Source organism: Ruditapes philippinarum, unplaced genomic scaffold (assembly GCF_026571515.1).
Source record: "Ruditapes philippinarum isolate M1 unplaced genomic scaffold, ASM2657151v2 ctg313_1_1_1_1, whole genome shotgun sequence".
In the NCBI taxonomy this organism is placed as follows: domain Eukaryota; kingdom Metazoa; phylum Mollusca; class Bivalvia; order Venerida; family Veneridae; genus Ruditapes; species Ruditapes philippinarum.
In genome coordinates this window covers 77,285-96,262 of record NW_026860654.1, presented here as the reverse complement: position 1 = coordinate 96,262, position 18,978 = coordinate 77,285, and the positions used below count along the sequence as shown (strand labels likewise).

Sequence of the window (18,978 nt, the reverse complement as noted above, 5' to 3'; positions counted from 1 at the left end):
ATTAAATTGATAAATACACATTGAGTATTTACTATGTAAAACTCACATTGATATGCACGCTGAATATTTACTGTGTAAAATCCAAGTTGATATATACACACTGATAATTTTATGCTTGAATCCCAAATTTATGTAAACGTTTGATTCTTGTATTTTTAATGCATAGAGTTTGACATGTCGCAGTGTTTGTATAAAAATGTTGATAAAATTTTTAGTGATTTAGTATAACCCTTTACCTCATGAGCATGCTGTGAAAATAGCCGTTTACATTGAAAAGCCTTCTGTTACAAGTTCAAACTGCTATTTAACTATGAAAAATGCTTCAATACTGATGAAACTTGGCACAAATGTTGACTGGACCATAGCCTCTGTAACAACATGCTCAATCTTAAATTTCCTTTTACCATGGCAACGGGGGAACGTCTTCAAATTGTCAAAAATCATTATTTTGCATTGTTTTTTTTTCATCAAAACTGATTTCAAAATGCTGCAACTTCTCAATGGATTGAGATAGAGTAAAAGGCTTTTCAGCGTTCTTACACGTTACCTTACGATCGACCTGAGGCCATTTTTAGCCTGAGCAAAATTTTCTTGGCGGTGAGGGGGACTGCCGCCCCCTTCAAACCCTCCAAACAGACGGGGGCACATCCCCCTTCTGGCAACCCCTTGATGAACCTTTTTGATGGGGGTGGCGCCGAAATAGTGTTCACTTTTTAACAACATTTCTCAAACGAAATACAGTGTTTGGGGCCTAAATAGGGTAGTTTTTCAATGTTTGAGGCATCAAAAAGGGGGGGGGGGCGGGTCGAAAAGCCGTCAAAACACGTCTAAATGAGACAAAGGGTTAATCACTTATATGATGAAAACTAATATTTTGTTTTAGAACATAATATTTTCTGCTATAAAATTAATAAGCAATATCGGATCATATATGTCACACTTGCTAACAACATCCGTATAATTTTGTCATGGTTTGTATATGTACTAAATTCTATCAACGTTATCATTTATTGTATTACACATCTTCCATTATAGACCGATTCCATTTAAGCAAAAATGATAAACGTTAAACTCTTTTTTCTTCAGGTATTTTAAATTGCCGTTCGACTTCACGCCTTATTTGCATTAATGATATGCAAACCTTCAATCGTCAATAAAAGTAACCTTTATCATGCTGTTGCAAATATCTAAAATGAATTTGCCAGTCTATTAATGATCATGTTTCACTCTTTAGAAAAGACACTGTTAAGTAAGTATATAGATTTGCTGCTGGTTTGTTAACATCTATCCTTCGCCTTTGTCGGGAGGAAGTTTTTTTTTAGACTCACTGGGTAAAATGTTGTATACAATATCTTTTGAGGTTGCCAGTAGGATTTCTAGTAATGTATGTTTGAGAAAATATTATTTAAAAACAAATCTTATCATACTATTTGTAAACAATGTATTTTCTATAACCTGATTTAGTATTATATAATGTTTTGTGTCGTGACCACGTGACGTGCTAATTGTTTCGTTTATCTATTTTCATGGCGATGTACTATGTACAAGTCTTAAATAAAATGACTATTCTGTTCTATTTATTTTGGTAGAATCAGTCATCATGTTCAGGTTACCATATATAATAAGTACTGACTGAATAGCAAACAGTGCATATCCTGATCAGACCGCGGTACGCATGTTCCATCTGGTATTAACATGCGCTTTGCATATTACGTCGCTACAAGAAGGCTTAAGGTTGAACATATACTGTTCCTTGTTATAACTTTTACTATAACTTTTACTATAAATGTAATCGTTTATCAAGTAAGTTTATATAAATGCTATATATTTGTCTATTTACGTATCCATCGTTTAAACATTTCGTTTTTAAGAAACAAGCCGTCCATCAGTTTATAATATCTTTTAAATCTCTTAAAGTTGTCACACGAATTCATTTATTGCACTTTTTATACCTTTTATCAGTATCTTCATTACGGCAGTGTGAAAACGAAATTAGACAATAAGATAGTAAGAAGATTTTTGCTATTTGTGAAAATACTATAAATGTTTCAGTGATGACAGTAAATGATAATGAAATCAATGTTATCTGATTATAAAAGTATGTTGACATTTCCACAATGTTTATCAAGCAAAGAACCTGCAGTTATTTCAATCAAAAGAAAGCCGTTTTACAAGAAAATTCAATTTAATTTATTGCATTCCAAATAAAACAGATCTATGCATGCAGTTAGTTTGGATATCGAAATAATCATAATTATCTTTTATCTTCGCTTTGAAATAAAAATATTTCCAAGTGAAATAATATGTAAGTTTCATTCCCTACATAAGGAGTCGAGTGTAATTTGCTTCCAAGAAACTTTAACCGCATTTCTTTTATATGCAATAATATGTTTTTGATGGTAAACATATATACAAATATTGCAGAAAACTTCAAACGATTACTAAATTAATCAGACAATTGATAGATGTAAAAATTTTACATGACTACATTTAATTCATTCCAATTTCCGTCCTTCAGTCCGTCGATACGTGGTTCCGTCCGTAAAACTCAAAGTTCAAGGTCACGGTGACTTTTGCAAAACCAATCTTGTTTGTTATAAGATTCGGTTTAATTATAGTATTTAAAAGGGCCTTTGCAGTAAATATTAGAATCACATGTGCTTACTGTCACCATTTCAGTGCAATGAGGATATAATATCAAGGTAACATTGACCATGTTAAGAGTCATGATATTTAAAAAGTTTTACAAATAGGAAGTCTATGTGACATGACTAGTTGATTTCCGTTATTGTTCACAAACATCTCTTATTGTGTGATATAATTTTTCTAGATTTAACATAATTATATGAATGATGATATAACTCTCAAAATTAGTCTAATTGTCTGCCAGTACCTTAATTTTTATATGCTGCTTTTTCTTGTAAATGGGATTGTTTATATTTGAACAGCTAGATTTTGACTCAGTTAGTATTATTTGGATAGTGTTAATATCTTTATTCTGATCAGATTAATACATGCAATGTTATAATGATTTCCTTTATTATATCTAGCAGAACTGTGCTCTCTTATTTTCTATTACTTTGTATCAGGAAAATGCTACAGAGCATCGATCATTCTGTCTACTGACGGGCCAGCACTTCTTCATTAAACCTTCTTTTTTATACGATGCTAGCCAAATCTGTTAATTCTCTCTTTGAATATGTATATATGCTAATTTTCACTGCTTCAATTTATCCTTTATTTCCTGAAAATTGTCCCTAAAGAACAATTTTGCCGTGCTATCAATTAAAGGCCAAAACCCTACTCTTTTAGGCGATCAGTTATTTTCTGATATAAGGACATTTTTTATGCAGATGAATCTTGTGTTTAAGCATTATATATATACAGTAAAAACTCTGAAAACCGGACCCTGTCCGGACTTGACCAAAAGTCCGGTTTTCAGAGGATTCCGGTTTTCAGAGGTTTTATACATTTATTGATAAGTATGATGTTTTTGAACAATGACTTTGTTCAATCATTTTGTATTTACTTTTCAACCCTTTTGTCTAAGTCACATTTTAATTTCTTTTTGCACTGAATGTCTTAGTAATTTTATTAATATAATTCAGAAAATCAGAAAGTAAAAACACATTGTCTGAAATATATCATAATACCTTTTTCATTGGTTTTGAAATATGTAATTAATGAATTTTGTATTACTATTTTTGCATATAATTGATATCCAAACAAAGATAACTTCAAAATCAAAATTTAAAGCAAAACAGGAATCATTTATCCAAAGTTTCCCAACTCTTTTAGATATTTTATAGTTGGAAAAAAAACAACATAACACACTAAAAACATTTTTAAGAAATCATATCTATACAAGGAAAGACACAAATTCAATAAAAGAGCTATAATTTAATTGACAATAAGAAATTAACACATACTGACAAGTGTTTTCACACCTGCATAGATAAAAGGAGATTACCATTTACTGGTAATTGGACATGTCACCTGTTGAGATTATGTTAGATCTACATTAAAGTACACAGAAAGTTGACACTTTAATTTGCTGTCCGGTTTTCAGAGGATTTTTTAAGCATGTTTAGCATTAGAAGCCATAGAAAATAGTCCGGTTTTCGGAATTCAGAGGTTCCGGTATTCAGAGGATTTTTGTCAATGAACATATAGGGAGAAATTACGGGACTTTTAAAATGGTCCGGTATTCAGAGGATTCCGGTATTCAGAGGGTCCGGTTTTCAGAGTTTTTACTGTACATGTATATAATCATTCAGGTGGCAACAAGGTCTCCATATGCAACCAATGCAGACCAAGATCAACTTGGTACATGCTATTTAATCACGGTCTGCACTTTTCGCTCATCAGTCAATACATATTATAAAAGTTTTCCCTTAAAAATGATGACTCGTTCTGTCTAGATTAAAAGATGAACATTTCTTTTTTTTATAATTATTTAGAGTGGTAAGGGATAAGATATATATGTGATGAACAAAAGGCGATTTTTCAAGATTTTAGACCTTTTATTATGTTACTGAAGCAACTGCATTATAACATGGATTTGGTACAACAAATCCTTTTTACTTTAAACACAATGACGCGCAAAGTTGAAAATATTGAAAATATACAGGGAATATATATGTGGCGAATGTACCATGTCAAAGGAGATATGAACTATTCAAAATTGAAATGTTAAAGAAATAAGGTTAGACAAATGGAACTATTTATTCATAACAATCAGTAGAGATGTTCTTCATTTACGAAAAGAAAGCAATATAAATATGCTTAATTTATAATAAAGGGAATACGATTCATGATAACCGATCATTCAATCGCAATTTGTCGTCAAGAAAGTTTTACTTTCCCTTCATACAAATGTTAAAAATATTTGTCAGAAAGTTTGGTCATATGAACAAACATCGAAAAAAATATCAAACTGGCTACAGTAAAAATCAAATATTACGGTAGCGGTAGAAGACAGAATAAAGCAATGAAAATCTCGAAATGCATGGTTTGATATTTATTAATTATGGCGATTCTTTTTGGACGCGGAAAAAATAGAACGGTACTTAAACAAAAACATTATGCAATTATACTTTGGACAGTAGAGGTGCAACGATAGGTGCGACTGAGTTACGTCCCTTGGTATAACATGGTGTACATTTTTTGGTAGTGATTAATTTCTAAGTTATTAGTAAAATGGGGATAGATATTAGCACTTGGAGGTTACGTATAGGTGTGTTTTCACAAAAGTTCAAGGTTGGATGTAAATTTCAAGGATTTAAAACCTCTATTGGACGGTTTAGATTAACTTTTCGTTTGTGCACGTGTTTGCTCGTACTTTTGGTCGTTTGTGGTGACGTAGAGGAGAATCCCGGCCCTCCAAAAACCCAGCGAAATGAGAGTCGGCGACAGTCTCATATGCAATCAGCGCTAAATCTATCACAGTCGGCCCCACTAGGGTCGTCGTCGGCATCAGCAGTGACCAGACACGCGGAACCGCCAACCGGTAAGAATACGGAGGGTGTTACAACACGACAGCGGACAATCTCCTCATATGCTAACGTTGTTAGTAGCCCATTATCAAGCAATAACGAAAGCGGCTACAGGTCAGTAAATGATGATATTTATGATGTTTTAATGACTATGAAATCAGATATGAATAAAAATAATGACAGAATTATAACAGATTTGAAACAGGTACATTCGAAAATTGACACTATCTCAGACACAGTGCGTGAATTGAGGGCTGATAATGAATCCCTTAGAAGAGAAAACTCACAATTGAAAATGCAAATATCAGACCTTCAACTTAATGTTGATCGCCTAGATGGCAACATGAAACGAAAAAATTTAAGAATTCAAGGTATCTCAGGTCAAATGCGCGAACCACGTTCTGTTACAGAGCAAAAAGCCAGGGAATTCTTGCAAAATAACCTTAAATGTGAGAATGCCAGTACTGTTCAGATTGATGATATACGGAGAGTGAAATCGTCAAATTCGTCTACACCAACGATATTGCTGACTTTTTGTAATTATGTGGATTGCACTACTATTATGCAATTGGCCAAAAGTAATTTGCAGCGTGATAGTAATGTTTACATTCAGTATGACTACACGGATCGCGTACGCAGACACCGAAAAATTCTCGGGGAAAGAATGATCGAAGAGCGTCAACATGGAAACTACTCAAGTGTGCGGTATGATAAACTCATTATAAATGATGGGGTGTATAAATATAGTGACAATAATCGATCCATAGTGTACATAGGCAGACGACAATCGCAAGATAGCAGACGACCGTCTGTGTTAGCTGAACAGAACGAACCTTTTATAAATAACCAATCGCAGCAAGCCGGGATGGATACGGAAAGATCCGAAGTAGACCAATTTAGCTAGGAAAGTGGCCAAAGCCCATTATTTGACTTTAATATACTGTCATGGAACATTTGTGGTTTAAACCGGTTAGATAATTGTACTTTAACCAAAGAGTTTCTTAAAACATTTGATATTTTATGCTTAAATGAGACATGGTCAAAATTTAAAGGAGAGTTTGACAGTTTTTTAGAGGGTTATATACATTATGATTATGTAAGACCATATAATAATGCTCACATTAGAAATAGTGGAGGGGTTAGTATATATATAAAATCTAGTTTAAAATGTTTACATTTGATTGAACGTATTTTTTATGACATGACAGATTGTGTAGTGCTGTTACTTAAGTCTTCTCAGTTGTTTACAGTAGAAGATATTGTTTTTTATTTTGCGTATGTTTCACCGGAGGGATCTTCTGTTTATGATAATTTAGAAGAAAATGATGGAATTATTAAAATTCAGGGTGATATTGAAATGATTAAATTAAACTTTCCTAATTCATATATTCTTTTTGCTGGAGATACAAATGCTAGAACAAAAAATTTACCTGATTTTATTTATGATGACACTTTAACGTATATATTTGGTGACTCTGATTATAACGGCAGTACATTTTGTATACCTCGTAACAATAAAGATGGCGTTTGTAATAATTTTGGAAAATCTTTGCTTAATTTATGTTGTTTGTATGATATTCACATTTTAAACGGGAGATATCCAAATGACACATTAGGGGAGTATACATGCTACGCAAATGAGGGTGTCAGCGTTGTCGACTATATAATAGCTAGTTCAAATTTATTTGAATATATTGTAAATTTCAAAGTTTTAGAAAATGATGTATCTGATCATCTCCGTATATCATGTTCTCTGTCTTTACCATACAAGGACTTGGTAATTAATGCCGTTTCTAATGATAATGATGTAACATGTACAATTGAACACGAAAAATTTCGTTGGAATGAAGTCCATAGAGCTTATTTTTTAAGTCAGTTTGGTAGTCTGTTACGTCAGAAACAAGGTAGAATTATGTCTGAGATAACGACTAATATTGACAGCGCATTGTCTATATTGACAGCCGTTTATAAAGAGGCAGGATCTAATATGCGAATAAGATCCTTTTAGATACAAACAGTCACAGCCCGAATGGTGGGGTGGGAACTGCGATTTATATAAACGCGAGAAATATAACGCGCTACGTAGGTTTAGAACATCAAACGTAATGCATGATTTAAGAGTAAATAAGGTAAAACGTAATAAGTTTAAAGCGTATTGTCGTAGAAAACAGCTACTTTTTCAGCGCGACCAAAGACAAAAACTCATTAATGTTAGTAATAATCCTAAGGATATGTGGTCACTTATTAAGCGTTCACGTCCTCCGAAAAAAAAAGTGTGTAATATTTAAGCCAATGAATGGTATGCGTATTTTAAAGATCTTTTGTTCGATGATTCCGCCATATCACTTAACACGGATAATTTGACTGAAATAAATAATGAACAGTGTGTTGAGCTAGATCAACCGTTTACTCGTGCTGAAATCGAATCAGCCATTAATAATTTGTCTAATGGCAAAAGTCCCGGACCTGATGGCATACCATCAGAGTTTTATAAGTATACATTAAATGACAGTATTAACGTTATTGAAGCGTTGTTTAACAGAATACTTAACACGGGCGTCTTTCCTAAAATTTAGGGTAAAAGCGTGGTTACGGCAATCCATAAAAGCGGGTCGATTAATGACCCTAGTAACTATAGAGGGATTTCTGTAACGAATACTCTGTATAAAGTATTTTCTAGACTTATCAATACTCGACTTTATAATTGGGCCGAAAATAATAATAAAATCGACGAGTCACAATCCGGCTTCCGACACGGGTACTCAACGGTAGATAATATTTTTTGTTTACAGGCAATGGCTCAGAAATATTTAACAAGAAAAGGTGGTAGATTCTATTGTATTTATGTTGATTTTAAGAAAGCATTCGACAAATTAAATCACGCGAAGCTTTTTGAAATATTATATCGTAGAGGTCTCCGCGGCAATTTTTTACGCGTGCTCAAGACTATGTATACCGATCTATTATCGTGTGTTAAACTCGACTGTACATGCTAAAAATAGACCAAATTTTAATGATAACAATTGCTGTTATTTATCTACTGATTATTTCCCCTGTAATGTTGGAACAAAACAGGGAGACGTAAGCAGCACAACTATATTCATACTTTTTATTAATGAATTAGCAGAGTTACTAGGTCTCTCGTGTGGAACAGGAATTTTTATAACTAACGACATACATGACATTAACTGTCTTATGTTTGCGGACGACATTACTAATTGCGCAGAAACCGCTGTCAAATTACAGCAACAAATTAATATAATAGACGTATTTTGTCAAGATACGGGTATGGAATTGAATTTAAATAAAACAGAGATTATGGTATTCCGTAATGGAGGTGGTCTTAGAAATTATGAATCTTGGCTCTATCGTGGATCTCCTGTTAATGTAGTATCAATTTATAAATATATGGGTGTTCATCTTACACCGACTATATCTTGGTCATCAACCCACAATAAATTGTCTATTCAAGCAAAGAAATCTATTCTAGCCATCAAACAGTATCAAAAGTCATTTAGATATTTTCCAGTCAAAGAATACTTTAAATTATTTGATGCTTTGGTGAAACCAATATTATGTTATGCCTCACAAGTATGGGGTTGTTGTTATGTAAATACTATTGAAACTGTTCATAATGATTTTTGTAAAAGGTACCTTAATGTTAATAGAACTACAAATAATGCAATGGCACTAGGAGAATGTGGCCGGTTACCATTATGTATATTTTACATGACTAACTGTATAAAATATTGGTGCAAGTTATTGACTATGCAACAATCAAGATATCCGCGACAATGTTATCTTATGTTGAAAAATCATGATGATAGTGGGAGATATAATTGGACTACTAAGATAAAAAATTTATTATTCGAGTATGGTTTTGGGTTTGCCTGGATTTCGCAAGAAATAGGTAATCCTGACATGTTTATCCTTTTGTTTAAACAGAGACTGGTTGATTGCTACACTCAAAATTGGCAAAATGATATTAATACTTCTAGTCGATGCTTTCATAATAGAAATTTTAAATCACTTTTAAATGTAGAAAGATACCTAATATTGGACCTACCATTTATTTATAAGAAATCTTTTTTTAAGTTTAGGTGTTCTAACCACAAACTTAAAATAGAAATCGGCAGACATTTAAATATACCAAGAGAACAACGCTTTTGTACATATTGTTTAAATAATAGAAATATCTCAATTATAGATTGTGAATTTCATGCTTTTTTGCATTGCTATAAATATAATGAAGTACGCCAACTATACTTACTAAATTGGTATGATGGAAGAACAAATTTAAATGATTTCTACTCATTAATGAACTCGAGTTGTGATACAACAATACGTAAAAACAAGACTGTCACGTACCCATTGGTTGTAGATTAGCCCATGCAATATTATGGATACTTCCCATTGCTTATGGGAGAATGTCAAAGTCTTAAACTTCTCGCATGACTTAGGCTTTTGCTTTTCATTTATATTGTTTTTTGACAAAAACATAAACCATATTTCCTAAACCGATCGTCTAGTATCAATTGGTCCAATTTCTTTGCAGATTGGTCAGTGCTATAACTTTAAGCTCCCCACTTGGTCATTATTATGTTCATGTAATATGCTCACGCAAAAGAAACAAGGTCTAAAGAATTGATATTGCAAGAGTTGGTGTTTATATACTTTTTATCGGATATTTCTTTCCCTTGGTAAAAAGTATTATCCATTTATGATCGAATGTGTAAGCGTTTTGTAGCAAAAATTCATATTGACGGAATAATTTTTTAAATATTTTTTTCTTTATATTCGTTATAAGTACAGTGTAATAACGAGTCTACTTTTGTTATCGCAAGAAGTGAAAATATATAGGTTTTAATGTAGAAGATGCTTGTAATTTGCAAGACATGTTACACACTGAATATGGGCTGGTAATGTGATTTCGTTTAGAATCAATGATTTCAATGATGAAGTTGTATGCATTCGTCACTTTGACAATGATAAAAGATAAAAAAAATCATGGCTGTGTTAACTCTAACAAATTGTGACTATGGTTATTTACCAAAACAGCATAGGAAAGAGTTAAAACCGAAAAAAGTGTGGTTTCATGATTCTTCCACATGTGCAGTCCATAATGTCGCAATTTATGCCTGATCGATAAGTGATTAAAAAATAAAAGGAAGAATATCGTTTGTAGGATTTTCCGTTGGCCCTTGTGCCTACTTGTTATTCTGTTTTTGCTTGGTGCCGTGCTGGGCCTCTTGCTGGTGGGTCCTGTGTTGTTGTTGGTTGCATTTAGGGGGTGCATTTATTGAATGGCGCCCTTCATGTATATATTTGTTTAAATATTTTTCGCATTTAAGTGTACGGTACAAAAAATTCAAAATGTCGTGTGGGATACTTTTTAACATGGTAAACTATAATTAATTAATAAATAGACAAGTAAATGACTATAGATAAGTTACAAAAGGGGAAGAACTTTTAAAAATTATATTTTTAATAAGCTCTAGGATTTCTTCCCTTTCATTTAATAACAAAGCCATTTCGTGGTGGGTACATTCTTTTTGAGAACAGCAGTCTTGATTGTTTGAATTTTAACAATAAACTCACTATTCCGACACGGTATCGTTAAAAAGTCAAATTTAAGGGTTCAGATTTTTGAATGAAGTCGTATCTTAGTAGTTTTCTTATTCACATTTCTTTGCGTCAATTACGAAAAGGAAGCGGTTACACTATGCTTGAAATTCACACACCTGTCACTTTTCTTTTTATCTATTGTCTGCTGCGTCGAACAGTGTTGAAATTTACGTCGAAGGTATTATTTCTTGGATACAAATCAAATGTTTGAGTATCATTATGAGAAAGTTTGAGGGAAACATATAGATTCTGTAAACTTAATATTGATACTTTATTTGCCAAAAAATATCAAACGGTTTTAAACCTTTTCTGCTTTTATTTGATGATGTATTAAATGACCTGGGATATAAAACCTCAAAGATACATACCTAAAAATACAATCAAACTTAAATAATAATGAAAAATATTACAACATTTGTACAATACGAATAAGAAAATCACAAATATACGTTTTATGATTTATTTATGATAATAATACAATATTTTCTTACCGTCCGAATAAGTTCCTTGACATTAAAAATAGTAATCAATTTAGTAACTAATTTTGCGATAAAATAAGGTCAAGAAGTAATGCGGATGACGATTATTTAGTACGATATTAAATTATAAATTAAAATAACGTTGCTGTGGACAATGAAACATTTGAATTGAAAGATTTAACAAATTTTGCTTTGTTTCACCACATATTACTAAAAACAATCATAAAATTGATTTTGTGTAACAATAGATAATAAGCAAAAACGATATTTGTGCACTAAAGAAATGTATCAACACACATATATTTAAACAGCTTAAAGGAATGACATTAATATGTGGATCTAATTTAGTTAATGATTAAACTTGCTGAAAAATATTATTGGAGTAATTTTAAATTTATATATTGTTGATGGCATACACAACAGGTATCATGTAATAAAACAATAATTTTAACTTTATGTGCCTATAGACTGTATAAGTTATATGGGTATAATATTAGAAATGACTATTTATAAAACAAATTTGTGTTTTGTTTTATTTTCAGGATTGTGATAAAGGTCTGACTTGGATGAACATTTTAAGATATTATAGCATAAAATCGGCTATTTTTCCCTATTTTGCCTATGTTATAACGGGACCAAAACCATGCGTTAACATAGTCACGCGCTCTTGTTATAGCCCGGTTTCACCTATGCGCAATACATACAGGGCCCGGTAAAACAAACAAAAAAGTTGACGATTTGGCCTGTTTGCCAAAGAGTCATGCGCTCTTGTTATATTGAAATTATTGATTCGAGGGCCTCAGTCGCATAAACGGCGAGCAGCATTCAAGTAATTATGCCGGCAATACGGCGTATAGACATCGCCGCTAATCCTGGTTGTCGCCCTTTCTTAGAAACGGACAGTTGTCAATGTAAACAAATAGAATCTGTCATTCAGTTTAAACTTACAAAAATGGAAAGCACAAAATGAATATGAGAAAACGTTGTTTTATTGATGTGTATATTGATAAATGTTCTGTATGTTTCTTTGAGAGAATAATGTTTTATGCCTGATTTTTTTAAACTTGCGTGCTTGAAAAAAAAACCGATTCTGAAATTGAATCTAGCTATGTCCTACCGCCAATCTGTAATCATTCTAGGAATTTCTGAGGGGCCTGTTTTGTCTTGGGTAGAGTAATGTTATGTTTTTCTTAAGTTAATATATCTCCAAAGTTAAACTTTGTTTAATCAATTAAAATTCGAAATTTCGTTCGGTTCCCAAAATGTTGGCCCCGGAAAAAATAAAACGCATACGTAAAACATGTAGAGTTGGATAAATACCGTTCAAGCACAAGGATTTAATGTTTGTGATTTGTATATAATATACATCATGAATCTGTTTTAAAATTTTATGCTATAATAGCGTCAACGCACGTTTATTTCGTGCTATAAAGTCTGCAGAGTCCCTCGGAACTGTTGGAGCCCTCGCCCTATCGGGCTCGGGCACCAACCGTTCCTCGGGACTCTGCAGACGTTATAACACGGAAAAACGTGCGTTAACCCTATAATGTTCTTTCTGGCTGTCAATTCCATTTTACATTGAAAACCTTGATCATATTATTGTTTCTATTGCTGAACGAAGATGAACAACTAAAAAACAATTTGTGATCCTTTTCATTGTATGTCACAGCGTTAGAATAATCATATTTTCCTATTTCAAAATCCACGATCTCACATTTCTTGAAGCTGCTAGACAGTCTTTCAATTATTTGACTGTTCCGGTTGCACAGCAGTAGCGTTCCATCTTCTAACTCTTGTATTCCTTTTGGATACTTATATATCTGATCCTCATATGTGTGTACAACAGTTCCTTGCCAGTCCATTTTTATACACTTGTCTGCATGCGTGCCCTTGTAATTGGATACATACATGAATTTCTCATCACTGCTCATAACAATCTTTTCAGGTGAATCAAACAATCCAGGAGTATCAAACACTTGTGTGATATTTCCTGTTGTATCTAAAATAACAAGCTTTCCTGAGCTACAACCACAGCCGACTACTAGCTTACCTTGGCCATAAGCTACACACTTACACTCTTCTCCAACATCTATTCGACGCGACGATCAAAAGTCAAAGTTAAGTAACTGTAAGACACCATCTGTATACACTTTTCATCAGGTATGGAGACTGCAAGTTTATTGTCTCGAAGTTTTATCACATCATGTGGTGCCGAAGACAAGGTTATCTTTGATACCAGCTTTCCCGTGTCTGCGTCAATCATTTTAATTGTTTTATTGTTATCATCAGCAACGACCATTAGTGTCTCAGAAATTATTGCCATTCCAACGATATTACATCGCTTTTCAGAGGGAAATGTCACGTTGTATGATTTTTCATATTGGACTTCCAATTCCTTATCTGCTGTGCGTGCTTCATATGTTACAGTAGTTCCTAATTTTTTTGCAAACTTCAACTCCTTAAGTATCTTGTCGTTTCGGACAAATTTAATGTCATCATCTGTTCTGTTGTCTCCGATAGCGCGTCTTCCTTTGTTATCAAGTTTTGTCATAAAGGATCCGACATTCTTCATTTCAACAAAAAGCTTATTGTGTTTGTTTTCGTTACTTAAAGCATTTAAAACTGACTGTGAACGTTTCACTTCCTCAGCTATCTCTCCGCATACAACCTGGACATTCTTCAGTTTAAGCTTTGCTGTGGTAGTAAGATTCTCAGCTTCCTGTATCATTACAGACTCCATCTGATCCAAATATGCGTTTATTTCTTTCCTGAAAAGCTTTATTTCTTCAACGACTTTTCCGTGACTTTGATCAATATGTTTTGTCGCAGCCTCAGCCCGCCTGACGTTTGATTCAAACTTCTTGACCAATTCTTCCATATTTGTAGTCATTCTTTTTAAGTCGTCGGACACGCTTCCTGAAACATCAGGAATATAGTCCATTTTACATTGTTTATGTTCAAGTGTAGCACAAACGTAACATACTACAACTTCATGATTGTTACAGTAGAAATCCAATTGTTTATCCCTATGTTTAGTACATGTGTCCGTTATGGTGTCCACGTTAATGTCAACGGTAATTGGCTGCATTGGCATTACGTCTTTGTCCAGCAGAATGTGATTTCTAGATGGCTTTGGTCTTGAATGGTGTTTAAAGCAAGTTTTGCAGAGGTGCTCCTGACAGTCTTGACAATAGCCATGAGCCGAAGCCTTCAATCCGTCTTGGTCGCATGGATGACAATATAATTGCGGAAGCTGCGTTGTGTCCTCAGTAATTTTCCCAGATACCTCCATTCCGTTCTAAAATAATAATATTGATCTATAAATGACAGTATTATTACAATTCCTTTCGGACAAAGTATAAAGATGATTTGAGGTAATTTTGATTATAGTTTAAGCCACCCTGGATATCAATAACTCGCTTGTTGCAAGTCCAAAAGATCGGACTATAAACACTAGTGGGTTTTATTAAAGCAATACTATTCATTTATCAGAATATGTCATCTGCGATTCACATAGCCATTCCGTCAGCAAACTTATCTTTAAAATCGGCGTTTTAGAGCTGCTGTAACGGTCTATCTACATTTTAGTTGTTCTTTTATCATATTCTCATCAAATTACGTTGTTTCGTAATATGAAGATCTGAGCCATATGATATTTGAATATAAATCATTATTGGGTCTAATATTATTAATATCCAGATTTAACAAAATTCATAAAAAAATCACTGTTATTAACCCTATCTTTTACATTTGCAGAGTACAAAATATCGTAATAAATTTCTATTTAACAAGAATTTAATTTCTTTGTTTGAGAAAATGTCACACAATTGAAGGTGTGAAATAGAAAGGACATTATACATTGTTGTCTACAAAACTGATTCCATTGGACTCTACAAGAATTGCATGAGACTATCATTCAGTTTTGTACTCAATTTGTATAATGACCTCATAATACAGAATATGGGAAACCGGGATCCGATAGATTGTACATAACATAATAGGGAAACGAATGAATTGCTATGGTTTTGATATTTGTCATACTTTGTGTCATTAAAAGGTAATAGTCAATTATTTTCATGATATATATAAAGACAAGTATATTAGTATGTGAAAGGAGATTTTATTCAATGTCCAATGTTTCCCAAAACAATGTGGGTTAGTCGCTAGATCCCAAACTATTCTTGATACTAAAATTCAACAGCTCATTTCTATAACGGCCAATGGAAGGGTACTAAGACATATCTCATTTCCCATGCTTTCACCCACGACCCCTCTGGCAGTGGGGTTGGTATGCAATATGGCTTGTACATAACTTATCTATAAATTATATAATCCTTCAACATTTAATGCTCCCATACATCCATATATCCTATACCATATAGGTAAAGTTTTAAAGAATAGGCCCAAAATGAAAATATTGGCTTCCTATTCCTTTTTATTATGGCTAACTCTTAACGTTTCAAAAGAAGATAGCTAGAATAATGTTTATTATAATTCAAAAATATCATAAAGCATATTATTATTCGGTGCTGTTGCACAGTATCATAATTATAGCACATGGTTATTTGAATTATGAAATTAAGTACATTGTCTCCCAAGTAAAACAAGTAATAAAGTGGCTTGAACCATAGTAAAAAAGATTTTTTTGCACAAAACAGAATGAACAGTAAAATAATCTTAAAAAGAATTAAAGGCAGTTATACATACTCCCATACCTGAATCTTGTGTCATTTCGACAATTATTCGCCTCAATGCTCAAAAAATTTACAGTTCTGTCAAAATCTCATGATTTTCATTGGTCAGTGTACATTCTTTTGCAATTTGTGACCAATCAAATGCCTGAGATATGCGTTCGAGCTATGAGAATTTCTTTTTAACCTCAAAACCTGGAGTTTTTTTTATTAATTAGACATCATTCTAAATAAATATTGTTTTTTTTAGGTTTTCAATTAGGTTGGTCATTGAAGAAAACAGTCATTTACTTGTTTCACTAGAAAGAAAGGATAATTATTTAAGAAAAAGAAACAGAAAGGTGATTTTTTGTTGGATACCTTCAGTTAATGTATTACCTTAAATATATTTAGATATTGCAAAGATTTTATTCTATATACAACCCAAATAATCTTTAACATACAGCACAAAAGTTAAGTGTATAACATTGAAAATATATATTTTTCAAAACGTGAATGTTACAGTCTATTATAAAAAAGGGTATAAAAAAATCAAATCTTCATACAAAGTTAAATTTCTGTAACGTTTTTTTTTTCTGCATGACCTGACACTAATGCAAATGGTAAAAATGTAATTCATTTCTTCTGTTAGAAATGCTAAGGCAGAAGAAGTGCAATAAATAAATAAAATAATTAAATAATAATAAAAAAATAAATAAATAAATAAATGATTCAATGAATGAATTAATTAAGTATTATTTAAAAAAATAAACAGACAAGAGATGCGCATTTATAGCATTTTCAAAATGTAGGTATAAAGAAGTGAAAATACTTAGTTCAAACTTTTAGTATAACAATGCCAACATTTATATAAAACTATTTTGTAAAACAGTGTCAATACGCCTTTATTCAATAAGCGTTCTAAATAATATTCGTTTAAGAAGTTTTTTTTATCTAGATTGATATCTACGATACAGAGTCATATGCAAAAGTATTATTCTGTGTCTTTAGAAAATCTTTTGAATCGGTCTTTTCTATACAATTCCACTATTATATAAATCAAATAATATCAGGGGCGTAGCCAGCTTTTTTCAACTTGTAGGCACATAAAAGGGAGCCTGGGGGCTAAGCCAAACACAAGTTCAGATTAAAAAGAGCAAATTGCACGTTCAAAAGTATGTTCAAGGAAAATTATCAAAACAATGATTTTAAACTATTAATTTGATTACATGCAAACTTTACTGAGGATGGGAAATCATGTACACACACTTAATTCGACTCCACTACCAACCCGACACTCGCCTGTTTTTATTGTATATTTTGAACTTTTGAAAATGACAATTTCTTGACCAACTTGTAGGCCCGTGCCTTCATGGCCTAATAGTAGCTACGCCACTTTATTGAAGAGCCTGAAGTTTGTGATTTTTCACAATTACTTGTTCACCAAGTGTGAATTTGAACGATTTACAAATTATTAGGTTCATTTTACCATGTTCATCGTTCAGACTTAAATAATACAAATTACGTTTTTTTTTAAGATTTGTGCAAAACCTTTTAAGTCGTAAGTCACATGACCTTATATTTATAATATTTTATGGATTTCTCTTCATTAAAGAAAAGTAAACTTATTGAATTAAAATGAAAATAAAAGAAATTATAAAACCATGTAGCAAACATTTGTGTGCTTGTATTTTTTTAGACTTCGAAGCTGACAAAGTTAAAATTTCTTACCTTTCTTCAAAATGTGTCAACTCGATTTTTGGAACGCGGAAGTTTAAAAACTAGTACACAATGTAAAATAATAATTATTCTCAATATTTGAGGTATCTAAACACTTCATGCACAGACTAACTGAAACTCAAAATGCAAAGGTAAAAAAGAACTGAAAATTACAAATGAGAGAGTTCCTGCTACAATTTTGTTTTATTTATACAAATATGTTTATACAAAGTCACGAAACGGCATCAAGCAATGGTATTAATATTTTGATTTTTATCTATGAATTATAGTACATGTACATGTCATTTGTATTTACGAATAATACCTTATATTGTATGTGCGTAAATCTTTTCTTATGAATATAGTTATAAATTTTATTTTATAAAAGTTTCTAAGCTGAATGAACTGTATTGTAATTAAAATAGTCCGTTTTTTTTGTTCTTAGATGTTTGACCTGCCTTTTATCTTCCTTTAGCAATTAAAGGGTAAAATATCTTTCTGTCTGGGTATAAGACAAAATGTGTGATAGTGTGTTAATTGAGCAGAAAGAAGAGAAATCGTCGACATTAGCATGTAAGTTGATAAAGTATATTAATAAGTATCTAGTAGGGACCCATGACATTTGATACGTCACTACATTAAATTCATTAAATATATTGGAAATCTATTTCATAATGATAAACGTAACACGTTTATCTCAGGATTGAAAAGAGGGAATCGTTAAGTAACATGTTACAGCTGTCTTCAGCTTTTTTATGTTTTTCTGTCGGTAAAACAGTTATGCGTAGTTTCAAACTAAGTTTTTCAATTATTTTATTTTGACAAAGTGCATTATATTACTCTTAAGCCTTCTTCAAAACAGCGTCCTGAGATCTTTTTATATCAATCAGTGAATGGCATCCGTTAATAAACGATAAAACCATGGCTGTTTAAACTGTTTAATATTGTGACTATAGTAATTTGCCTTAAACAGCATAGGGAAGAGTTTAA

General features: G+C 32.3%; 1 protein-coding gene across 1 annotated transcript; it reads right to left on the bottom strand.

Annotated features, from left to right (window-relative positions):
* Window positions 1-13,283: 13,283 nt before the first annotated feature.
* On the bottom strand, window positions 13,284-18,054 carry LOC132712922 (E3 ubiquitin-protein ligase TRIM33-like). The gene is made up of 2 exons (XM_060695358.1): window positions 18,001-18,054; window positions 13,284-14,897 (listed from the first exon to the last, which is right to left on the bottom strand). Exon 2 carries the CDS (start codon window positions 14,889-14,891, stop codon window positions 13,689-13,691), a length of 1,203 nt encoding a protein of 400 aa, XP_060551341.1. The 5' UTR covers window positions 14,892-14,897; window positions 18,001-18,054; the 3' UTR covers window positions 13,284-13,688.
* Window positions 18,055-18,978: the final 924 nt, after the last annotated feature.